Source organism: Anas acuta, chromosome 8, assembly GCF_963932015.1.
Source record: "Anas acuta chromosome 8, bAnaAcu1.1, whole genome shotgun sequence".
NCBI lineage: Eukaryota > Metazoa > Chordata > Aves > Anseriformes > Anatidae > Anas > Anas acuta.
The window spans coordinates 19737273-19760976 of record NC_088986.1 but is presented as its reverse complement, the minus strand read 5'-3'; the positions used below and the strand labels follow the sequence as shown (position 1 = coordinate 19760976).

The following is a 23704-nucleotide window of genomic DNA, read 5'->3' as shown; positions in this document are numbered from 1 at the left end:
TAATTCGTAAGAAGCCAACAGCAATCCAAAAAGAAGCAAATCCTTTTTCAAACAACTTTTACGCTACCATACTGCTTGTAGGCAGACAAGGAAAAGACCACTATAGAAATAAAGCATCGAAACATTCAAAATAATCTGTTATTGCTTCTGGACAAGATGCAAATTTAATCTCACTTATTGTGAGAAAAATGTCTGTTTTATACCGCAATCTGAAGTTATTTTATGTAAATTAATACAAAAAAAAGGTTGAAATCAAAGAACCAGATTTCACCTGTGCACTCAAAGAATAAACCCCAAAAGACAGAAGATTCCCCTCCACTATTCATGAACAACAGGACAGAATTCTGGAATGATATATTTTTATTTTTTTTTTTAACAGAAAGGCCATACTTGCATGAGTAAATCCGAATATGCACAAATAGATCTGAACACAGCTGTAACTATCAATAACACCTTCCAGAGCAAACTAAAAAAAAAAAAAGTATTCTGCCTTTTTCTTTTTTTTTTTTTTTAAATTTATAGTAACAAAGTGATCACATTCTTTCCGGCAGCACAAAAACAGCTGGAGAAGTCAATCAAGTACATTTTTAATTACAGAAGTTAACCTGTAAAGCATGAAAATCCAAGACAACGGATAGTACAGCCCATAAAATGACATCAAGAATTTTTTTTTTTTTGTTTGGAAGCCACAGATTCATATTCCTCCAAAGCACTTTAAAAATCAGACACTTCACCTTTGCTGAAGTTCCGTAAGAGATGAAGATAAACACTAGCCAAATGGCCTAATGGATTTACAATTTTTTAAATTTTAGTTGATTTTTATTGTAAGAATAAGACTTCAATATAGATTTATCTTGTTTAGTACCTAGCAACATTATTCTGCATTGAGCTATTCTAAGAAACGTTTCCTATGAATTACATAAAGCTATTTTTAAATAGGATAAAAATGCAGAGTTCATTATTTCCATAGTGCTAATGGCATTTGTCTCACTCAGTCATCCTCGTGTGTTCATACTCTCCCTGGTCACAAGCCCCTGTTTTATCAGAAAATACTCTCAATAGCTTTATTGACTCCTAAAACACCACCTCCTCTACTCTTTTGCTTTTTTGATTCCTGAAAACAGCCTCTACCCACCCACAATGTTTGACCCAGGATCTTAATTTAGTCTTGCTGATCATCTCCAATCATTCACTATTGCCCATCTCTGAATTATTGTACCCACCCTGTCTTTTTGTGCTCTCCCAAAACATTACTATCTCAATTTCTTTGAAGCTTTCAGGATTCTCTACCCTTTTAATCTACTTTCATTGTCAAATTTCACTGAATTTCCACATCTTATATATTAATTTTTCTATTGTAGAATACTTCTCTTTTTAGGTAGAGCCAAGATAACTAGAGGGAACAGACAGAAAGCATTACCCTATTATGTTTGTTATTTCTTCTCTTCTGCCCTTTCTTACTCCTACAGCTTGATATTTATATATAATTTCTCCTTATTAAAAGCCAATTGCTAAGCTCTGAACATATTTCAATAGGATCCTTCTTGGTCTAAGCCAACTGTTTATGGATCAGTATCCCCTGTGCTGTCAGCTAGATCTTTGCTCAATTCCCAGCTGTCAGAAATGTAATATTTTAAAAGATCAAGAAATTTAATGTTGCAGGAGAAAAAAAAAAATCAAAAAACACAAGCACAGATAGTACTGCATTCCTGGAAGTCATTTCAGACTGTTCTAGAGGCAATCTACAACTCATTTTCAGGAGCTTCTTTTGGAGACTTGGTAGGCATGTTACCTTTTACCTAACATGAATTACCTGCTTTGGGATGTCTACTAAACATAACATGCAGTGTTTACCCTGCAATTAGTGGCCTGGGACAAGAGCTAGAAATCAGACACTTGGGACCACATAAAACTTAAAAATAAAAATTAAATAAAAATTAAAAAAATCCTCAGCTTAATTACAATCAGTTTAAAGACTTTGGAAACACAGAGTATTTTGTGTTTTTAAACAGAATTGCTCTTATTTACAATGATCTTTAAGCTCCTAGCAGTAATTGATTTAAAATTAATCTCAAATAGTTATCTTGTATTCTCCTGAAAAGTTAGACTACCTAAAAAAATAATAATTAAAATATTAGAGTGAAAGGTCATGATTTCATCTATTGTCTAACCAGCACTTCTGCTAAAATAAGCCAAATTATTCTTCCCCTTCCCCTTTGTCACTTATATGTTTCCAGGACTACATTCTCCTTGCAAATGCTTTTGTCAGAAACCAGTTTTCTCCAGTCCTTAGGCTCACACATGCAGCCACTTTACCCTTCCACAGAATGACATGACAGTAAAAGTGGTCCATGCAGCTTTGACTTTTCTGAATAATGCAAGATGCAATCAAGCTTTCTGTATGTGTTCTCTCTCATTCTTAACACATCAAAAAGCAGAAAGGTTAGTTCACTCAATAGTGCTCTGCACCTTTTTACAAGGTTCTACTCATAATTCAATATTAAAAAGTATCCTTTTCAGCTCATTGGTAATAAATCTATTTTATTTGAAGCTTTTTTTTTTTTTTTTTTTAAAGATTAGAGCCTGAATTTAAGAGAAAACTTCTTACCAAGAAAAAAAAATCCACAAGAAATAAACATATTAAAAAAAAAAAAAGCAAAACATTATTTCCAAAGCAGGAAACCTTACAAGGCTAGGTTGCCAGAAATATCTATTATGATATTAATAATTTTATTAAAAACTCCACGTTGACCTGAAAGATCTCTTAAGTAGCTATCTCAAAGTCTTTGCAAAGATCATTTTTCAGCGGAAAAGCTATATAAAAGAGAGGCTAAAATTAAAAAAAAAAAAAAGCCAACAATCTTGTTTTGGGAAAAAACATTTGGCCTTTCATTAAATCAAAAAAGAACAAGAATACTGAAAAAAATGCTTTCTTAAAAACATCTTTATTCACATACTACTAACATAAGGCATCTTACTAAGTAAGATGCACAGCGTACACAGAAATCAGGTAAGGTGCACATGAAACATGCATTCTTACAGCATTATACAAATGAAACTGCAGTATGTAGTGTTTCTGGACTAAATTAAGTAATGTTCTGTGGGGATATAGGATGTAGCTAAAGATATAGCAAAAAAAAAAAAAAAAAAGAAGAGATGATAATCCTCGGTATCTCTAAATGGGAATACCAGCCTCTGGCCTATCTAATATTCCTTATAATGCACACTTGCCATAATAGCAAGCAGAAAAATCTATATGGCCTTAACACTAGACAAAAGAAAAAGCCTTCTTCCAAGGCTAAGACAAGACATTGTAAACTCAAGTTCTTTTTCCATCATCATAATTAGTACCCTGAAAAGAAAAAGAAAGAAAAAGAATGAAGAGATTTATTTAGAACAACTGGCAGTGACTCATTTAACCTGCATATCCACTAGGATAGATAACTTCTAGGCAGATAGCTCTAAATGCAGTTTCCATGAGAACAGAGTCACATCATGATATTTTTAATGTCTTCTCTTAGGAAGTAATCTACATTTAAAATATGGAAACTAGCATTAGGAAGCTAAACCAAAGTTAAACTCAGGTTCCTCAGTGGAATACTTTTACCCTATAATAAAGTAAAACAGCTTCATAATAGCACCAAGAGGATAATATCTACATTATTGCTAATTGTGCTACATTCATCAAACTCAAGAACAGCACTTTGCTCTTCTTGGTGAGAAGCAATATTAAAAACAAGCAAAAAAAGCATTCAAGTAATTACTTAAACTCTGTCCTAGCAGACAAGCTACAGAAAACATTCTCTTACAGCTCTAACATCCAGCAAAGAAAAGAACACCCACAGATGTTGAACTTCACTACGCTGAACTACAAGACTCAAAGGTCAATCTGAAATAATTCCTGCTATAATCAAAGTAATCCCAAGTACCCATTTAATACAAAAGCTCTGTTAGAGACAACAGCATTTTTACTATTTAGAATTGATAGTGGAATGGCAGTGATAGTCAATAGCTATCCTGTTCCCTCCCATGGAATGGGCAGAAGGTTTCCAATTCTGCAAAGACCAGCTCTGTTAGCTCTGTTCTTGTAAGCCTAGTGTCACCTGGGATTTGTGTTTGTTGCTGCTGTTGTTTGTAAACAGTAGGGAGTAACCAGATCTGTCTGCTCCCGCATTAATCACAGAGTTTACACGATGTGAATCAGAACCAATATCCAACCATTTACAATCAACTAAGAATCAAAATGGAATTTTTCCACTTATTTTTTCCAATAAGAAAAACTTTTTACAGTACTGACAGAACAGTGCCAGAAATCTGAAGAATAACCATAAAACTATCATGAGTTCTGGTAGGTCAGATATTCAAATCAAAGCTGGCACTAAAAGCCTATTCTGAAGGCTACGAGCTAGCCCGTGGGGTACAAATGGACTACAGTTGGCCAAGGGCTCCAAAAAACATGTGGCAATACCCTGAGAAACCATTAGCTTTGGGATGCGAGGGCAAATACTCTGGTTCCAGAAACATCAGCAATCCCCAACACGATCACCAACTGAACCTAGAAGTATTTTGATAAGCCCCATTTATAAGTGAGAAAAACTCACATGCTAGACCCACAGTTTGGGGGCAGAGGAATTGTCTTTGAGCCCGTTTCCACATCAATTTTGTTTGGTTTTCCTGTACATACGTGTTTACAACCAGCCATTTCAATGTCATTCTTCAGCAGCACACTGAAGGCAAATGCTTTCTGGTCAGATGAAAAAACACTCCAGAAAACGATTTCTATCTTCTATCAGAGCACGAGTGCAGCAGTAACAAATTCTGAAGTGCACAGAAAAATGGACATGCACAGTCTACTGCTGGTATTGAAAGAACTACAATAACGGTGTGGGGAAAAATGCTAATGCTAAAGAACTGCTGCTAGAAGGAAATTACTTGTGATCTTACTGTCCAGCTGTATTTCTAATAGACACAAACAGGAAGAATTAAATGAGTAAATTAACAGCAGAAATATAATAGTCTTATCTATGGAAACTATGAGCGCTCACTTATTCTTACCTTCATCTGCCTCATCCTCCTGGGATGATATGGGTCCTCCTCCACTTGTTGGGCTGACCAGTTCTTCCTCTCTTGCAGATTCTCTTTGTAGACTGACAACCTCATAAATTGGATCCCCAGTACTCGTGTGGCTTTTACCTTCAGACTAAAACAAAATACGCACATGTATAGGACCCCACTATTGACTAGTACAGTTCTAATGGTCTGCCAAAACCAAACCAAAACACAGACAAAAAAAAAATCTCATATCATGGCTAAAGAATAGTTTGGAGAAGACTCCCTCAGATTCCTTTGTAATGGCATATGTAGGCTGGCAGTAAAACATAACTGTGCTTCCTTCTCTTTTAAGGATTACAGTCAGAAGTTGCAAATAAGCCAGCATTACTTCCAAAGCGGCCTCCCAGACACCATCTTAATTATCATTCAGAACTATGACAGAAAGGCTTTCCCATTTAAGCACAGATACAATGAGATGAGGTCAAAGAGAAACTGCAGCAAAAGAAAATAGGAGAGAATAGGAAAAAAAATGGAATAACTGACATCACCACAGAAACGGGAATCAAATGCCTTAAAGAAAAAAAAAGTTTAAATAGTAAGGGTTTTGTTAGGTAAAGACAAGACTAAGGAAACAACAGAACCTTATGCTTTTTGAAAGTCATAAATCATTAAAAACTCCTTAATGTTTCACCACCAACCCCAGAAAATAAAAAAATAATAAAAAAAAAAAAACAACAGACCAACTCATTTTTATTCCAGAGAGTATAACTTATAATGTATTCCTCTCATTAGGGATATGTATCTGCTGTATCTAGCTACAAAATTTGTGTTTGTAGCCTAAGTTTGATTATATATATATATAAATATGCTCGTATGTCTGTGTACACGTGTAGAGGTCATGTATATACATTAATTTATCACACGATTTAACTTGGAAACTTTGGAATTTTGAGTGTGGTGTCTGCAGCTATGGACTTGGGGCGAGAACATTTTCAACAGAAAACACTTTGTTCTGTAAGAGCAGCTTTTCTTCCAAATCTGTCTCTGGTAGTGCAATAACTTCCAAGGCAAACTACCTCAAAAGTTGGGGGGCAGGGGAAAATTGTTTTATTTTTACTTAAAACTGGAGAAGGTCAGAGCTTAATCTTTGTCTTTCACATTCAGTGAACTTCGACATGAAAACAGTTAGTTACCCATACCCCACTGGATACAACGCTGCAAGTTTTTAAAGTAAAGTCAACTCTAGTTTTTCCTCTGAGTTTAAGTTCTGAACACAATTATTATTCAGTTACATGCAGTGGTTAATATACATGCAGAGAATTGTACAAAATGCAAACTAATGACTATATTAAATGGACTAGAACCAGCACAAAATTTCGTTCTGTTTTGTTCTTTGTGCTCTTGCCTAATAAGACAATTTTTGAGCATATTAAAAACATCAAATTAACCATGAAAAAAAAAAAAGAATATAATCACAGAGTGTATTCAATTTAATTCAAAAGCAAAACTATGAAGGAGTTGGAAGACGACTCCATGACACCTTTTGCTGGAAACGACTAAACAGAACTAGCAATTTCGACAAGCTGTTGACATTATGCAGATAGGTAGCTTAAATAAGGACTGCTTGCACTAAGACAACATGAGTAATTTTATATTGAGAAAATCTATACTATTTCAGAGATATTAATCATTCAGATCTGCTTCCTTTAAAGCTGATACACCCTGGAAGAAGACAGTCATGTGGTTCCAACTATCAATCAGTTTTGCTGACTGAGCTTCTCAAAGTGTTTAATGAACTTTGGGATGGAGGCATAAAGGCGCTTGTTTTTTTTTTTTGTTTTGTTCTGTCTTTTAAATATTTAGCAAGCTATTACATTCTACCTGTTTCATTCTCACAGAACACCTTTATCATATAATTACAAAGTACTTGGCTAAATCAATCAGATATTGATGCATGTAGCATTATTCACCATCACTATCTGTAGCTTTTATTTTTCATGGAGTAAGGCATGAGAGGTACTATGGATTTTTCTGCAACATACAAGAATCATGCGTCTTCAGGTCCTTGCACATGTTCTGCTTAACTGCAAGACCATCTGTACACAATGCGAGTAACTTGGTTAGTTGTTTTTCTGAAGCCTGAATTTGTTATCTACAACAAGCTTTCCAAAGGTCGTGTTTTGATGATGAGAACGTGTATCAGCAGCATGGCAGTATGTTTATAGCAGTCCTAAACCTCACAGCAACCTGCATTTATGCCGTTTCTCATACCTGACTGCCCCTCACAAATTTGGGTTCAGACTAGCAGGTGTACAGGATTCTTTCCTCACTGGAATTTTGATTTTTCTCTCCTTACGGGCAAGTCTCACCCTGGGAAATGATATTCCATTACTTCCTTTCTTTCTGAACCTCCATAATGGATGTTTCTTTACTGGGAAGGGCACCTTGCTCAGACAGCCCAAGTCAAAAGCTTCTTGCCAAGGACTCTGCACACTCAAACTCAGAACTGGGCAGACAGCATGCCTGAATTTCTCAGCTACAGTCAAACAGGCTATGCTTGTACAATAATGGATGGCACTGCTATCATGATTTTACATCAGCAGGCAAACTACACCACAGCATTCACTGTCCTGCACAGAGGAAAACACCTATCCTACAGCTGAGGCTGCTGATAAAAGCTTTCTGGTTCGCTAAAATCCACTTAAATTCAACTACTTTCCAAAATGGTCCGCAAGTGGCTGATCTCAATGCCATCTGCAAAGTTATTTTTAAAGAAGAAAGTGTCCGTATATATAGCTTCTTTCAGCGTTACCTGCAAGTTATTTACTGAGTTTTACTGAGTTATCTATCAACAGCTCTTGTAATACAAATTACCCAACAGATAATTGGTTGAGTAACGACTTGCTACAGGTCAACCAGAGATCCTGTCTTCCATCACCAGGGCCTAATCTTGGAGTAAAATTGCCAAGATTAAAAATGCTCCTTCCCTGAAAGTCTGCAGAACAGCTCCTCAGAATTTTACAGCCGGAAGAAAAGCTTGTGTTTCTTCAGGGAAGGGAGGCATGTGTGTATTGTCACATTATAAGGGGTGAGAAAGCAAAAGGAAAAGCACCCGTAGTACTCAAAACTAAAACTGGTAGGGTTTTAACTGATTTAAGAGGAAAGGTTAATTGATTATAGCTATGTATCCAACAGTTGAGAAAGTAATATCTTCAAATGTGATTTCCTTAAATTGAAAATGTAGATATCCTCAACATTTGCATATAACACTTGGTTTTCTCACATTTTCTTGAATTCCAAGTTACTATGCTAATCTGCAGAAGAATTACATAAACAGCATTTCATGCGATTTATTTACTTTAAGTGTTAAACACAGCTGCACTTTTGCTACATAGCATGAACACAGCTTGTTTTGCCAGACCCATTACTACACCCCACAGGATGATGACAATTAAAACATTCACACGAGGCTCAGTAGAATTAAATCACTCCTATTTGGTTTCATTAGTCAAAGATAATGGATCATGATTCCAGTGCAAATGATACAGTTAGCCTCTGTTGTTCCCTTTTTGAACCAAGAACCCCACATTCTATGATCCTATGGTAAATCTTTGGAGAAAGCAGGTCAAAACTCTCTGCACGAGGATGTGTTGTACATCGTCCTATATTGATAACGGGAAGGCATACACTTTATGCACCTTACCCAATGCCAGAATGGAGTCCTTAGCAGTCTACTCAGTAGGTAACTATTGAACAAACGTGACCAGATGAGATGGATGGATATATCATCTCTTAGTGCTTGAGGAAGAAATAAATGCACAGAAATCTCCCAAGCACAGGACGGGGAAAACTAACAAAGGGAATACACAACTATACTTTAAGCTTCATCTTAACAACTTCTCGCCTCTGAAGAGTGGTGCTTTGTTTGTACAACTTGACTTCAACATTCAACTCCAAGGACCGACAAACTGAGTATTTCAGATAAAATAGTTTGTTTTTTTGTTGTTGTTGTTGTTTTCCTTTACTGTTCTTTGAACATTTTATAAGGTTACAATCACCAGCATGAACAATGCTACCTTAATAAATCATTGCAACAATAACCCTACCCTTCATGAAGCCCAAGGGCAGTGAAGGACAATAATGCAGTGCATTTCGTATGCACAAAATGCACCATGAGGGTGAAAAGACAGCAATTTCCACATGCATCAGAACTTGCTCTTCCAGATAACCTTCTTTCAAATCCCTCTTTTGGAAAACACAGAAATCCACCCTTCCAAGATACTTTGAAAAAACAGTAGTAATGGCCTAACTCAAACCACTGCATAAGGTTCCTCTGCCTTTAATTGATTACATCCTTTCAGCCACCTATCTTAGTATTTTGAACCTTAACACCCAGGATTTCCATGTTAGGTATTAGTTGATTTTACAGTGAACAATTAATGCAATTGCCTGATTTTTACCAAACAGACTTGTTTTAGATGTCTGTGCCTAGGTCTGATTGTATGAAGTTATAGGGAATAGATAGATTCAAAATTGTTTAAGCCCACAAAGCCAATGACTTATGACGTATATAATAATTCAGTTTACAAAGGCATCGAACACTTCTATATGCTACTTAACCATAAGGTATTTAAACATTTCAACGAGTTAAAAACCCCTACTGAGGTGCAGTGCCATACTAACATTTGTAAAGGACAAATTCAAACAGACAAAACAAATGCTCCCAGCATCAAATTTTCTTAAAAGAAAAAAAAAAAACCACACACGATACCTGTTTTAGCTTCATATAAAACGTTTCTGTGAAGGTTTTTCTGCTGAAGTACCAGAAGCGTTCATTAGCAGGATACACGCGCACAACAGTCTCCAGCAAAAACCGCACTGGTTCTACTACTTCAGTGACAACCATATCCACTGCCACCGTCATGTACACACGCTTATCTAAAACACAAAAAGTCACGTACAGGAAAAGTGTCAAAAATTAAACCAATAAATGACAAGCTGTTGTTCAAACTGAAACCACTTTCTATAAATTACTCATTCTATTGCATCTGATTTATTAATCTGATGATAACTCCGATGACTTTTTTGGAAAAAAAAAAATATCTGTGCAAACCGATTCAAAGTGTCATGCATGGAAAACAGCATTAGGATACTTTTTATCCATCCCTGTCCCATTCTTTGTGCTTGGCTATCTTCATAGCAGCAGTATGCAATGCTATTTTTTTCCTCATACTTAAGCCTAACTCAAACTTTTTCAAGTAGAGCAGAACACAGGATAAACTGACCAGAAGATGACACAGAAATAGTCCAAGTTTATCTTGCAGGTTTACAAAGCAAGAAAAGGATTGGTGCTTCTGGAAACTTACATCATCACAGAGAGGGTTAGCAACCATCATTTTGTAATACAACTGGTATCTATCATCCAAGAAGCACAGCTTTTTAAAACAAATATTGAGAATCATACATAATGGATCCCCAGGCCCTTTTGTCTTCTCAGACTGTGAGAGACAAAGTTGTGTTTTAGCAGTGGAAAATTTCACTAACCTTGCATATTCTAAAGTGATTGTGCAGGCCTGACAGTGGCATAGCAGTGGGGAGTATGTGAAGCAGATAAGGGGAAGGTCCCACTGTCCCAAAATAAGGAGGATAGCTAAGAAAAACAGGAGGAGCAGTGCAAAATCAGTGAAAACAAAAAGTAACAGGCCCTCTAGTCACAAGAGAAGAAAGAAAGAAAACAAAGGAAAAGGAGAAATTAATGGTTGGTCAAATAAAATTGTACATATAAAGTATAGTAATAAGCATCAAGTAGTTTGTGAACCCGTAGTACTCAGTCAATGAGGAAACAGGAGGAATCAAGCATTAGGTAATAGAGAAAAAAAGGTTATGATACACTTTTGCTGGGCACTCCTGGCTGGCAGGACACCCGCCACTGCAATTGCAAATAAAATAGCTTTACAGAAGACCCTGTCGGAGAAAATTATTGAGGTATTTCTCACAAGACCAAAGAAGCAAGTGGGAATTTCAAAAACAACAAAAGCCACATGCAAACACAAAGTCGTATCTTAAAATGGAAACCATGTCAAGCTTCACAGCAAGTAGTTTCACACAGTAGCCTACACACTACTAGAAATAACGTGATTTGAAAATTGAGCAGCAAGAACACCACCACTAACCGTATATACTTAGATATGCCTTTACACAACTGATACAAGCTCTGCCTTGGGACGGGAAACAAACTCCAGATTTGCAGTCAAACTTCACATCACGTCAGAGAACATCAATTCTAAGGATAAGGAACTATGCTATATATTAGAGCACTTCCATGCATTGCTTCCACCTTCCCAATGCTCTATGATGCTCAATGCTCTATGAACATCACATTTTTATGTCACATACATTTATATACACAAGTTCCACTTTTAGCCATGGATGCTTGGAACATGGTGGTATATGTAGTCAGACATATACACCATGATTCCCAGGAGAACATGCATACATCAAACTCATGTCACATAAAAAACAAATTTAAGAATTAAACTACCTTTAGGTGTTTCCTCATTAAGTACTAGAAACATTGGTGCATTAGGATTCCATATTCCGGTAATTATGTAAGCCTTCCCATCAGAACTCTTTCCCATGGATTCCTAAAAATAAAAACATACAGGATTTTACTAGAGTCATGACTGTAGATCAAAGAGACTGGGAGTGGGGAAAACAGTTCTGGGAAGCTCAGAGTAACATTGTGTTCAATCTTGAAAACACAACCTAAATAAAGAATATAATGGATTATAATGGAGCAGATATAATGGATTGAAAAAGGGTATAGGGAAGAGAAAAAAGAAATATTATGTATAATGGAAAAAAAATATTTTATATAAGAAACTGAAGGCAAGACAGCTTACCAACATACTTTTTAAATGTTTATTTTAAAAGACAAGCGACTACTTCAAGTTCTGAACAAGAATTTAAATTCAAATGAACCAAATAATGGCAAAGTTTTCAGCAATGGAAATGTTATTTTTGGAAATATGGAAAATGTATTTTTTTCAGAAAAAAATAACACCATTTCCCTAATGCCCAAGTGTATATATATATAAGAAAAAAAAAACTCAATTACTTGCTCTATATTTTTAGGCAACGCGCTTAACACAATACAGAAAGCTTCGTTATATGTAATAACCAGCTATCAACTGACCTCATTGTTGCTTCCATCAATTTAACAAAAACAGATGCCACAGGTTTTGAAATTAATTGAAATATTTTGTCCATTACACATACCATCTGTTTCTAGTTCTAAGATATAAAATCCAGGATTTAAGAAACAGAAGCAAACAAATACAAACAATGGGAGGTTTATTTTTGGGGGTTGCTTTTATTTGGTTGTGTTTTTTCTGCTTGTTTTTCATTTGGTTTTTAAATCACCTGTATCTTTGTAAGTGGACTATTAGAACTAAGCATTACCATGTCTAGTAAATGCATGTCACTGTTCTTCACGTTTCGTCCAGGGCTTAGTAGCATCCCAAAGCATCTGTGAAGTTTTATTAAAAAAAAATTATCATTTCAAAGATAAAAATATTTATTGAACATAATGACACAGCTACCCACTGCCTCTAATTTAAAAAAAAATCTTTCTTAGTAATTTTTTGCTAGTATTATGGTAATGCTCAGGAAATACCACAACACAGATTACAGAAATGACAATGAAATTATTTTCCAGAATACAGACAACAGAAATTGGTGTCTAACCTATGAAGAAACAATTATTCTTAAAGACAACTTAAAATATTAGGTTTAAGGATACCAACAATTCATGTACATTAGAAAGAGATTGAACAGAAGAAATTCACTCAGTCCCTAGCAAAAATGAATTTAGGAATTATTTTTAAAATTGCTTTCATACAACTAAATAAATGTAACAATTTCACATACTGTATCACTCATAACCTCACTGGTGCAGCATCACCTAGCCTCACAGACCCTTAAAATAAGAATTTGCTCTATTTTTAGACTTCTGTTCTCTTTCTAAGACCAAAGTTCTTTATTTTGCAGACACAAGGGCTCTTCATGATTGCAACTTATAGCCTTCATCTTTTACATTGTGGATCTCTTGTGACAACACACGTGATTAACGTGATTAGGATGAGATCAAAAACACCATAGCCCTATGACACAGTATTAATCCAGCACAAACAGCTGGGTTTAATTTTGCTCTAATAGATTCTATACCAATCCCACTGTCTTCACGGCATGCCAGAAGTGATCTGATAAACCCGAGCAAGTAGGCTCATACCTTCCTCGCACCCTTTCTGTTTGCTAAGAGCAAAAATCACCTCCTTAAGTATCCTGGAATAGTTCCATGTCCCAATAACCACTTCTGTATGTATGCCTATTCTCTACTGTCTCCTTCACTTTAGACAAAAGGTCATGTTTTCTTCTTGGGTTTTAATGGCTTTTTAACAACCAGCAGCTATCTCAAGATGTACCTCTTGTTTATTTATACTTACTGATCACATAATAGGAATTGTATCACAGAATCATAGAATGTTACAAATTGGAAGGGACCTTGAAAAGTCATCTAGTCCAATCCCCCTGCCAGAGCAGGAACATCAGGTCATGCAGGATCGTGTCCAGGCAGGTTTTGAAAGTCTCCGGAGAAGACTCCACAACCCCCCTGGGCAGCCTGTTCTAGTGTTCTGTTACCCTCAGTGTAAAAAAAGTTTCTTCTCATATTCAAGCAGAACCTCCTGCGTTCCAGCTTGCACCCATTGCCCCTTGTCCTATCTTTGGGTGTCACCAAGATGAGCCTGGCTCCATCCTCCTGACACTCACACTTTACGTATTTAAAAACATTAATGAAGTCACCCCTCTGTCTCCTCTTCTCCAAGCTAAAGAGACCCAGCTCCCTCAGCCTTCCCACGTAAGGGAGATGACCCACTCCCTTAATCATCCTTGGGACTCTGCGCTGGGCTCTCTCAAGCAGTTCTGTGTCCTCGAACCTGAACCGAGGGGCCCAGAACTGTATGCAATATTCCATACTGTAGCCCTCATAGTGCTTTATTGTTGGCATCCTTCTAAGGAAATCAAGATAACAAGACTTTGAGGAATCCTACCACTACCCACAATTTAAAATGTGCATACATAAAAGAGTAGGAAGCAGCTTCTGCCTTAAAGAGTTTGCAACCTAAGCAGAAAAGACAAAGGAAGTTTTATGCCCATTTAGCAACTCTATGAGATTACTCCACCATGGAGATAGTAAATAAGCCAGGGTTTTGAATTCCAGAATTCCAGTGGAGTCATTTAAAAGTATCAAAAAAAGATTTGTAGTTAAAAGGAAAAAAAAATGATTTAAATGATTTGTGAACAATCATTTAAACTTTTGAACTTCCTGACTATTGAAAGCACAAATTCAGTTCTGAAGTTTCTGCAAATCACGTTTGTATTTCTCTCCTTTGAGCATACTCCATGATGAATGAGAAATATTGAACCAAATTATGTATTTATAACATAAGGTGCAAGCTGGTTTGCACAGACTTTTTAATGTTAGATCTCAAATAAGAAAAAACAAAACAAAACAAAACAAAGTAAATAACCTTTCTGGGCAATCTGTTCCAGTGCTCAACTCCCTTCATATTGACAACTGGCCTAACTCAGAGGAGTTTCCAGGGAGGTAACTTGTGTCCATTGACTCTAATCCTACCACTCTGCATGCCCAAGAAGAGTCTGGCTCCCTCTCCTCTGTACCCCACAAGCTATGGGAAAGCACTATGAGGAGCTCCCACTCCCACCTTCTCTAAGGCTCAACAAAAGCTCTTCTGTCATCTGGGCCAGTTATCCAAAGGAAAATTTTGATTTCTCAGCAAGCAGAAATTGTAAGGCATCATTTAAACAGTCATAGGAAAGTAGAGAAGACAGAATAGTTTCACAGCTTTCAGGCAAGAACACTATCATCAACAGAGATAGAATAGCAATTACTGTTTCAATAATGCTATATGAACTGTAAAAGATAGTCTTAACATAAGCTATTACTACACCATCTATTACTTTTGGCCCTAGCACATTTGGATATATGATTTTTGTTTTCTACCTCATTACTTTTAAACATTAACTTACATCCATAATGGTATTTTTTCTTACCCATGCTCCTGCACTACAAAAGTCCTAAAAAGTGAAGTGGTAAATGAAACATCAGGCAGCAATGCAGATGTATCTACACAGCCTATGGCAGTGCCATGTAAAACAATGGTAGCTAGGATGCCAGGACTTGTACTTGTGGTTACATGAGCAGACTTCTCTGGAGGACTAATTAGACCGGGCAGAATGTTACAGTAGACCAACTGCACTATTTTTAGTTCCTGAGGTGGAAATAGCTAAGAATAAGCTATAACTTATAACAGAGGAGTCACCAGCTTCTGGCACATCTACTAAAGAAAACACTGAGGCTGAGATTCAGATGAAGGCAAAATAACCATGCTTTTCAAAGGCAACAGCTCACAGATCCCAGCTCTTGCTGTGCTTCTCTCAGAGGCACACAAAAATTCTGACGTGTGCCAGCCAAAATGTTTGAGAAGTATGCTTCTAAAAGACTGAGTCGGCAACAAGCAACCCCTGCCTCTCACAGAAATAGGTACTTATGATGACTGGTGACATCCTGCTACAGGAAGAGTCAGGGCTTCTCTTTGAAGTTCAAAAGACTAAACTGAGTTTAACTGAACTAAAGGAGCTCAAGACCTCTGCTTGCAGAGGAGCTTGATTTTACACAAACAGTTGTCACTGTGCTCAGCCGCCAATTTCAGAAGTGAAAATGACAGCTACGAACATCACCTTCAGAAGAATGATAACACCCTACCACACACCTCAGTTTCAGAAAGACCTGTAAAGACCATGGGCTTCAGTCCTGCCATTTCTGAGCTGTGGCTTTTCTGCACTTAGAGATGGCTATCAAGTGACTACACACAGGTACACTACTCTGTTTAAACTCAGCTAGTTTCTACACCTGTAAAAAAAAAACGAATTTAAGCTATTCCTCACTAATATAGATTTTCATTTGTATAAATACAAATGCTACCCACCAATAAAGCTAGTGGTATTACATTAACATGATAACATGATCTATGAGTTTCCAGTAACACCCAGCAAACAGCCAATATTCTGCATATCACTTCTAAGGACGTCAAGTCTAGACCTTAACCTAAGGAGTATCTGTATAACTTGCAAGTAACTCTCCTGTATGAATGGCAGCACAGTATATTTAAACACCACTATTTTAAAACCAACAGAGTCAGTTCTAGAACTTCTCCAAACGAAAGGCTGTTCACTCTCCAAACAAAAAAAAAACAAACAAACAAACAAAAAAAAAAACTCTTAAAGCCCCCTAATTAGTAACTAGAATTTTCTTCCTGAACCCCATAAACAGAGACTTGATATCCCACGCTGGGGGAACGAACCAATACAGTGCCACCATGACTCAAACCTGGGAGACAGGAGTGAACATTGCTTCTTCACCTGCTCCAACCAAGATAAAAATAGGCAAGCTCCACAGGCCTTGTTCAAGAACAGGCCACAAAGGTAGGAAGGGACAGAGTATCTTGGCTGTGGGTAACCTGTGCTATCCAAACCAGGTAGTTTTAGGAGAAAAACAAAAAAACCAGACTCCTCAAGGTCCCCCACAAGGAAAATTATGTATAGAGATTCAATGTTATTCAGAAATGCTTAAAATAGTTCATCAGTCGTGAACTGAAATTTCAAGCCAACATTATTTAAATTAAAAATTCAATCCTATTGAAAATAGATTGTTTGAACTGATGAGTAGCAAAAGCACAGTTTTACAATAGAAAAGCATTATCATTAAAAATCTCTGCTCTATATCCCTCGTCTAAATGTTTTGTTTCATTTTTGAAAAAAATACCTTGAAAGCACACAGATCAATCAGGTTTTATGAATTTTTTATTTTTTTTGATACTCCTGTTATCCTGAATTCCCTTTTCAATAAACTCGAATTCTCCTATTGTTACTTTTTTGATAAGATTGCCATCTGGTGGCATTTATCTCTATTTTTAAAAATAGAGATATCAAGAAGGAATTTTCTAATTTAAGCTAATACAATACCCACTATCGTAGCAGCAAGTGTCTACTGTTAACGAACCCATTAACTAATTGTTATTCTTCATGTGCATGGTCTGCTTCTTGTGCAAATGTCTTGCACAAAGATCAAATTATTCAGTCTAAAAGAGTTCCCCTCATTTAATTTCCAGTAAATATAATATTTACTTTATTATAACTTTACTAATAACTTTACTAAATAACATGGGTTATCAACCAGTCCCAAGATCTTCACCACTACTTAAACATTAGAAACATACTTTTAAAAAAAAACAAACTACAATGAAATCCTACTGGTCTTGGAAGATTCCAACAAGAGATTGCTTCTTCTAACCACTGGATTGAGTCCAAATTTGTACTATTCTAGTATATTGATCTAATGGAAAAATATTCTCCAGAGTTTAACGTAGCCCAGACAATCTAATTTGGTCACTTTCTCTAAACAGTGAGATGCTGATAATACAGCCTTACAATAAATGTGTGTTTCTGCTTTACTTAAGAACAACAAAAAGTAAAATCAAAAGCATTTGAATGCCATAAGTATCCTAATAGCACATTCAAAAAATACATTTAAAATGTAACAAGAGAAGTTTGACTATTACATGCTGTTTCCAAGACATCTTGTTTCCATCTTAACAATCACACAAATTACTTCAAGAGAACTTTGAAACTGAACTGTGCACCTAGAAATTAATTATATTATTCAATAATACTATGCTACTGCTGTTTTTCTTTCTTTTTCCAGGGAAAAGTAGATTAAATACTTTCCTCACAAAAACTTAATCCTCATTATCTTATTACTCTTACCTTTCAATGGCCAGTTCTTTGTTCGAGAGTTGTTGAACTGTAATAACCACTTTCTTCTCAATTCCCTGTTTAAGTTTGAAATACAATTTATCTCTATCCTTTGGTACTGGGCTAAAAGAATAATAATAAAGAAGTTCCTTTAGTACAGATAGAGAAGATTAACTGTTAAATACAGAAGAGACAGTAGTAACCAACTTAAATGGTAAGTTAATTTGAGAGAACCTCTCATAGTATAATCATAAATTAATAAACAGCCACTGAAGTTTGACTTTGGTTCGTATGTAGCATCGTAACCACCCACAGGATTTATCAGGCCCACATAGCCAATAATTCATGGGGTATTTTGGGTTTTGAAATAATAGCAAGTATAATACATATGAAGCAAAAAATAAAGAGGACATTTTCACATCATCAATTCTCTCGTCCATTCCAAAATTTATGTAATTAACTGTTAAGCAAAAATTATTTTGTTCCCCTGTAATGCTCAGAGTAGTTTACAATTTTCCAAACTTAAAATGAATTTGGAATTAATTAGCTTACAAAAATCTCAATTAAAAGAGTGCTAACTTTTATTTATTCAGAAAAACTGAATTAACAGAAGTTTGTACAGACTTCCTGTCTTTTCCATTTGCACAGATCTACCTTGAGCATCTCTACCAAAAAATGTCTTCAAAAGAAGCTAATTTGAAAACCTTTAATTTTTTAACCTTTATATAGAAAACATGTGGGGGAAAAAAAAAAGTAAAAACAGAGCAACAGCTTTCTACTTATAGCAAGTCTACTAATGGAAAGAAGTCAAATGAGTTTCACCGCAACATAGGAGTTGTGAATTTTGCAAGCATGCATAATTCAGAAAAATCTCTACTTTTCCATTCAGCTTACCTAAAATTTCCTTTTCCATCATCTTCTTTGACTTCTAAGGAAACACTGAAAGTGTACACATCACTATCTGGAGTGGGAAGAACAAAGTCCTTAACGTGATCAGATGCTTGTTTGGAAGAACGTTTGAATGCTGTTGAAAAGCTATATAAAATTCGGCTGACCTGCAGAAAAGCAAAAGAAATAGTGGTATTATAAAAAAGAAAAAAAAAAACACAGTATATTTTAATGTGGTATTGTGATATGTTATCTTAAGGAACAAATCCCAATATACAACAGTTTCTGAAGTCAATCCCAAATTCAGTCAATTCTAGAGTTACTGTCACTTGCTTTTTATACAAAAGAAAAACAAAAAACAACAAAAACAACACAAAAGACACCACCAATCATATCTGGTATTTAATAGACAAGCAAATTCAATAGTAATATTACCTATTTCTATTCATATCGTATTCACTTCTGCTGTAATGCTCAGTTAGTTAATACACATTACAAGATTGGGAATGCAAACCATTAGAGGACGCTTAAAAATTTATATTTCAAGTAATGCATTTGAAAATACATCTCACAGCTTGCTCACGCAAACATTAAAAAATAAGATTCTTCTTTTCCATCCTTTATTTTTCTACCCTAGAAAATCCTTCTCTCAAGCTATCATGCAATTCTTGCCAAATTAAATAGGGCAACCACAGTACTGTAAGATGATTCTTTGTAAATCTCAAAGATCTACACTATAAAATGAGTCTGAAACCTACCCAAATGATGCCTGAAAAACAAAATACCTTAAATCTAGGCTTTCTAGAGTATAACTTAGAGTATAACTTTTAATTTTTATTAATATTCACATATGACCACCTGCACGTTCTGTAAAATCCATTAGATGTTAATATCCATGTATTTTTCACGGCAATATATAAGTTTCCACATCACGAACAACTTTTTCAGATATGCCTTCCATCCTTTATATGAGTCACTATAGAACACTTAATACTCACTGCCTCTTTAATCTCACAGGAGAAAACATGAATCTGGAACTCCTCTGTTCCACAACTGCTTTCAGTGAATGCAAAACAGTCACTCTCTGAAGTTCCAGTTTGTCCACGCACACAAAACAACACCTTATAGATCGGAAAAGAAGCTATCTCCACATTGCTTGATTGATCTATTATTCTGTTGAGAGAAGGAACAGGGAAGATCAAATAAAAAGGTCAGTAAAACAGACATACCTAAAAGATTTTCCTGCAATTAAAAAAATATCTAAACTGTAATTACTATTAAATTAAAAAAAAATATCTGAACTGTAATTACTATTAGATTCAAGCATACAAGATGCAGAGTAGGTACAGGCATGTCAGGTTCCAGCTTTAAAAGATAAATATTTTGGGTTTTAAAACAAATTAAGCCCCTATTACACTCCGTAAGACAAATATAGTACCTCTATCTCATGCAATAATACTGACCACCATTGCTCTGCAATCATTTATGAGAAACAAAAGCAGAAATGTAGAAACCACCACAGCTGTGAAAACATAATTTGCATACAAAGACCAAAAAAATACATTTAAGGAAGCACTGTTTATGCAGAACACATAAAACTATTTATCTTAGTAAACAATTCCTGCAGTGTTAGGTGATCATGAATCACAACAGCTTTAAAAACACCAAAAATGTAAAATCCAGTCTGCTGTGAACATCTGAATTTATTATACTGCCCTACCCTTTGAGCTAATTAGGTATTTATAGAAAATTAATAATTTATATGTATTTGTCAAACAGGCTTGTGCCCAAAACCAAAAAACATTTCCAGTGGAATTAGGCTTTTCACCCTCCTCATCTTTGTAATCTCAGAAAACTTCAGTGGACCCATACATCTATGACAAATATAGTAACTCCCTTGAAATACTTCCAAGATGCCACTTTTTTTTTTTAAAAAAAAAAAACAAAAACAAAACAAAAAAACAGAGGTTTATCATACTAGAAAACAACCTTAGCAATGAAAAAAAAAAATAATCAATGTAAATAATGAAAGTTTTGTGTTTGCTTCTCTAAAAGAAAAAAAAAAAACTGCAAGAAAATTGCATTAACAACTACAAAAATAAATGCAGAAAACAAATGATAATAAGAAAAGATCACAGCAACAACACTCTGTATGTAGGTCCATCAAGAAGAAATTGCTGTGTAATGCTCCGGGTTATCAGTATGCTGGCTGCAGATCTAATCACACTCTCAGGCAGGATAACTTTTGCTTCAGCAGCACCAGAAGGGTATATGCGCCTTCCCATCCAGTCCTTCCCTCTAACTGCTACTTACACTGCTCTAAGGGCTCACACAAAGCTTTAAACTCATTTCAAACTCCTAAAACAATCCAAAGAGTATTTGAAAAACTTTAAAGAGAACAGTGTGCTTACAATGGACAACTGCACAATGAATTTCAAGCACTAACAGAGCTACACAGACTTCCTCTGTCTCCTCACTCTTTATGCATATGCACATTCACACCAAGGCTGACTAAGCATTAGTTACATGAACAGAATCCCGAGTCAAAAACAATAAAGAAGTATTCTTCCAACAGCAAGAAAAGCCCAGAGAGGATTCAGCATACTGTAATACTGGAGCGACATGTGACATAGAACTTCAGATAAGTTGCCAGGTATTAGGAATGGAAACACTCAAAAATGGCACTGGTGTCACTTGAACTTCAATGGAGCATATTATACCACACACGGGTTCAACTTTACAGTTCTGTGCAGATTCTTATGCTGTCTTTACCTTACAGGTGGCTTTCTACAATTAAAGACAAAAGAAACCTGTTTTTACTTGCAAGAAAACAACCTTCTTGAATGGCCACACAGCATCTGGGAAAATAAGTACAGCAAACCTAACTTCTAACGCCCATGTGACAGCTGCCATACTTAAAGTATGCAGTGCAATTTCCTAATTCAAATGAATTATTGCCATAACCTCAAATCCTCAAATGAAATCTTAAATCGAGTTCAAAGACCAAAATGGAAGAAAATAATTTATATGCCTAAAGCTCTCTCTGTCTAGGGAAGATTATAGTCAACACAGTTTTCACAAGAAGATGAAGAAAGAAGGTCAAGAAGCTCAGACATTTAATTTATCAAGAAACTAACGACAAGAGTTAAATTAGACCAAGAACCCATGTCTCTTACCAGAGGAAGACAGGAAATGAAGGAAATCTAACCAGATTCTTCAGAAATCTCAACTTCAGAGTTAAAATAAATAAGTAAAAACCCCTGAATATTAAGACACTCCCTATTTCTGGATGTGGGGCCGCTGCAGATAAAACCTTTATTGTATTCTGATTAACAGGACATTTTCATCACTAATTAAAAGATCCTTCTCACAGGGAACAAAAAAATGTTTTCTACTATCTGGAGATAATCGATGTATGCATTGTGAGGCAGGCACAGGTGAGACCTCGCTTTACCATAGCTATGTCTTGAAGTAGAGTCTGACTTCTCAATCCCTCAAGAAGAAAGAAAGAATAAAACAAACTCCCTCAGCTAACCCAAGACCTGCAGGACTACCACTACCTCAACATATTTACTTTGCAGGTGATTACACAATAGAAAAAAAAATGGGAGAAAACAGGCATTATCAGCTCTCCCTTTCCAAAATACCAGTAATCGTTGAACAAGATATTTATGTGGCTCTACAGCTAACAAGTGGTCAGTTACTGATAAATAGTACAGAGAATTTGACCCTCAGAGTAATCCCACACTGAAAAGATCCAGCTTCACATTTCATTTTCATGATTCATTGGTTTGAAAAGGCTGAAATCAACCTTCATAGGCTTTAGGGAAAATAACCACAAAGCAGCGAATGGGTTCACAAATGCGGCACTTCCACAGATAAATCGCTTCCCTTTCAAAGACAAAGTTTTCCACTGTAGCTGTACAAGAATCCTAGCCCCAAATCCAACAACTCTACTTCCCCACGTGAGCAACAAAATCAGAACTTGCCTTTTACATGTCTGTGTAAGTAACAAAAGGAACATTTGAACATTACCTTACAGAGCCTTCTGGAACATTTGGAACATAAAGTGTTACAGGTAAAGGGGCCTGACATGAGTATTTCATGTTTGCCATGGCACGTAGAGCTTCTGGCTCGTTCCGAGGGGCAGACACCTTCATGCAACCTAAATAAGTCAGTTTGTTAAACAATACACTGTCCTCTTCCAGGGGTTCAGTAGGAGAAGATGGCCTTGGTGCAGACACTTCTGAAAATGAAGAAAACATTTTTTTAACTATTTGGTTTTATTTTTCACGTATAGTTTTCCGAATAAGTTTCAGAGCAAAATCTCCAGTTGCTTCTGAGAAGCATGGGAGTAAGAAGTCCAACTCCAACAGTAAGAAATCCACTCAGCAGCTTAATATTAATATTGACCAAAACTGAATAGCAAGGGGTATTGATCCAAGCACGATCTGTACAGGCTATTCTCCAGAACAGTTACCAAATGAAGTTCCAGAAAGCATCATATTCGTTTTAACTTCAAACTTTAAAGGAAAGAACTGCCATATATGATTGGGAACAGGATATACGATGGGGAAGCATTTTGTCAATACCTGTAGCAGAAGGGTCTAAAACAAGGTGCAAAGATGGCTGATTTGTTTGATCTGCTGACCCATTTCCAGATGCCTGGCTGCAGGCATCACTGGAACCTTCTTGGAGAGCGTTGTTCTGGTCTTTTTCAGAATCCCTCAGTATCTCTTCCATTGCCTTCTCCAGCTGATCATCTCCATTCGAAAATACCTGTAAGTAGAAGGGTATGACAGTTTTTATAGCTACTTGTAGTTTGACTATTACATTTTACAATCTTTACAATCTGGGAAAACAAGTAACC

At 35.9% G+C, this 23704-nt stretch overlaps 1 protein-coding gene across 10 annotated transcripts in view; it reads right to left on the bottom strand.

Moving 5' to 3' along the window:
• RABGAP1L (RAB GTPase activating protein 1 like) overlaps positions 1 to 23704 on the bottom strand; it is a 255581-nt gene that overhangs the window by 199717 nt on the left and 32160 nt on the right. For all 10 annotated transcript variants that reach the window (XM_068690408.1, XM_068690406.1, XM_068690409.1 and 7 more), the window contains 9 exons: positions 23427 to 23613; positions 22870 to 23080; positions 19833 to 20007; positions 18841 to 19001; positions 17959 to 18069; positions 12514 to 12580; positions 11594 to 11696; positions 9824 to 9990; positions 5056 to 5200 (listed from right to left, as the gene is read on the bottom strand). In XM_068690408.1, coding sequence (XP_068546509.1) covers positions 5056 to 5200; positions 9824 to 9990; positions 11594 to 11696; positions 12514 to 12580; positions 17959 to 18069; positions 18841 to 19001; positions 19833 to 20007; positions 22870 to 23080; positions 23427 to 23613 — 1327 coding nt within the window. The remainder of the gene's footprint in view (positions 1 to 5055; positions 5201 to 9823; positions 9991 to 11593; positions 11697 to 12513; positions 12581 to 17958; positions 18070 to 18840; positions 19002 to 19832; positions 20008 to 22869; positions 23081 to 23426; positions 23614 to 23704) is intronic.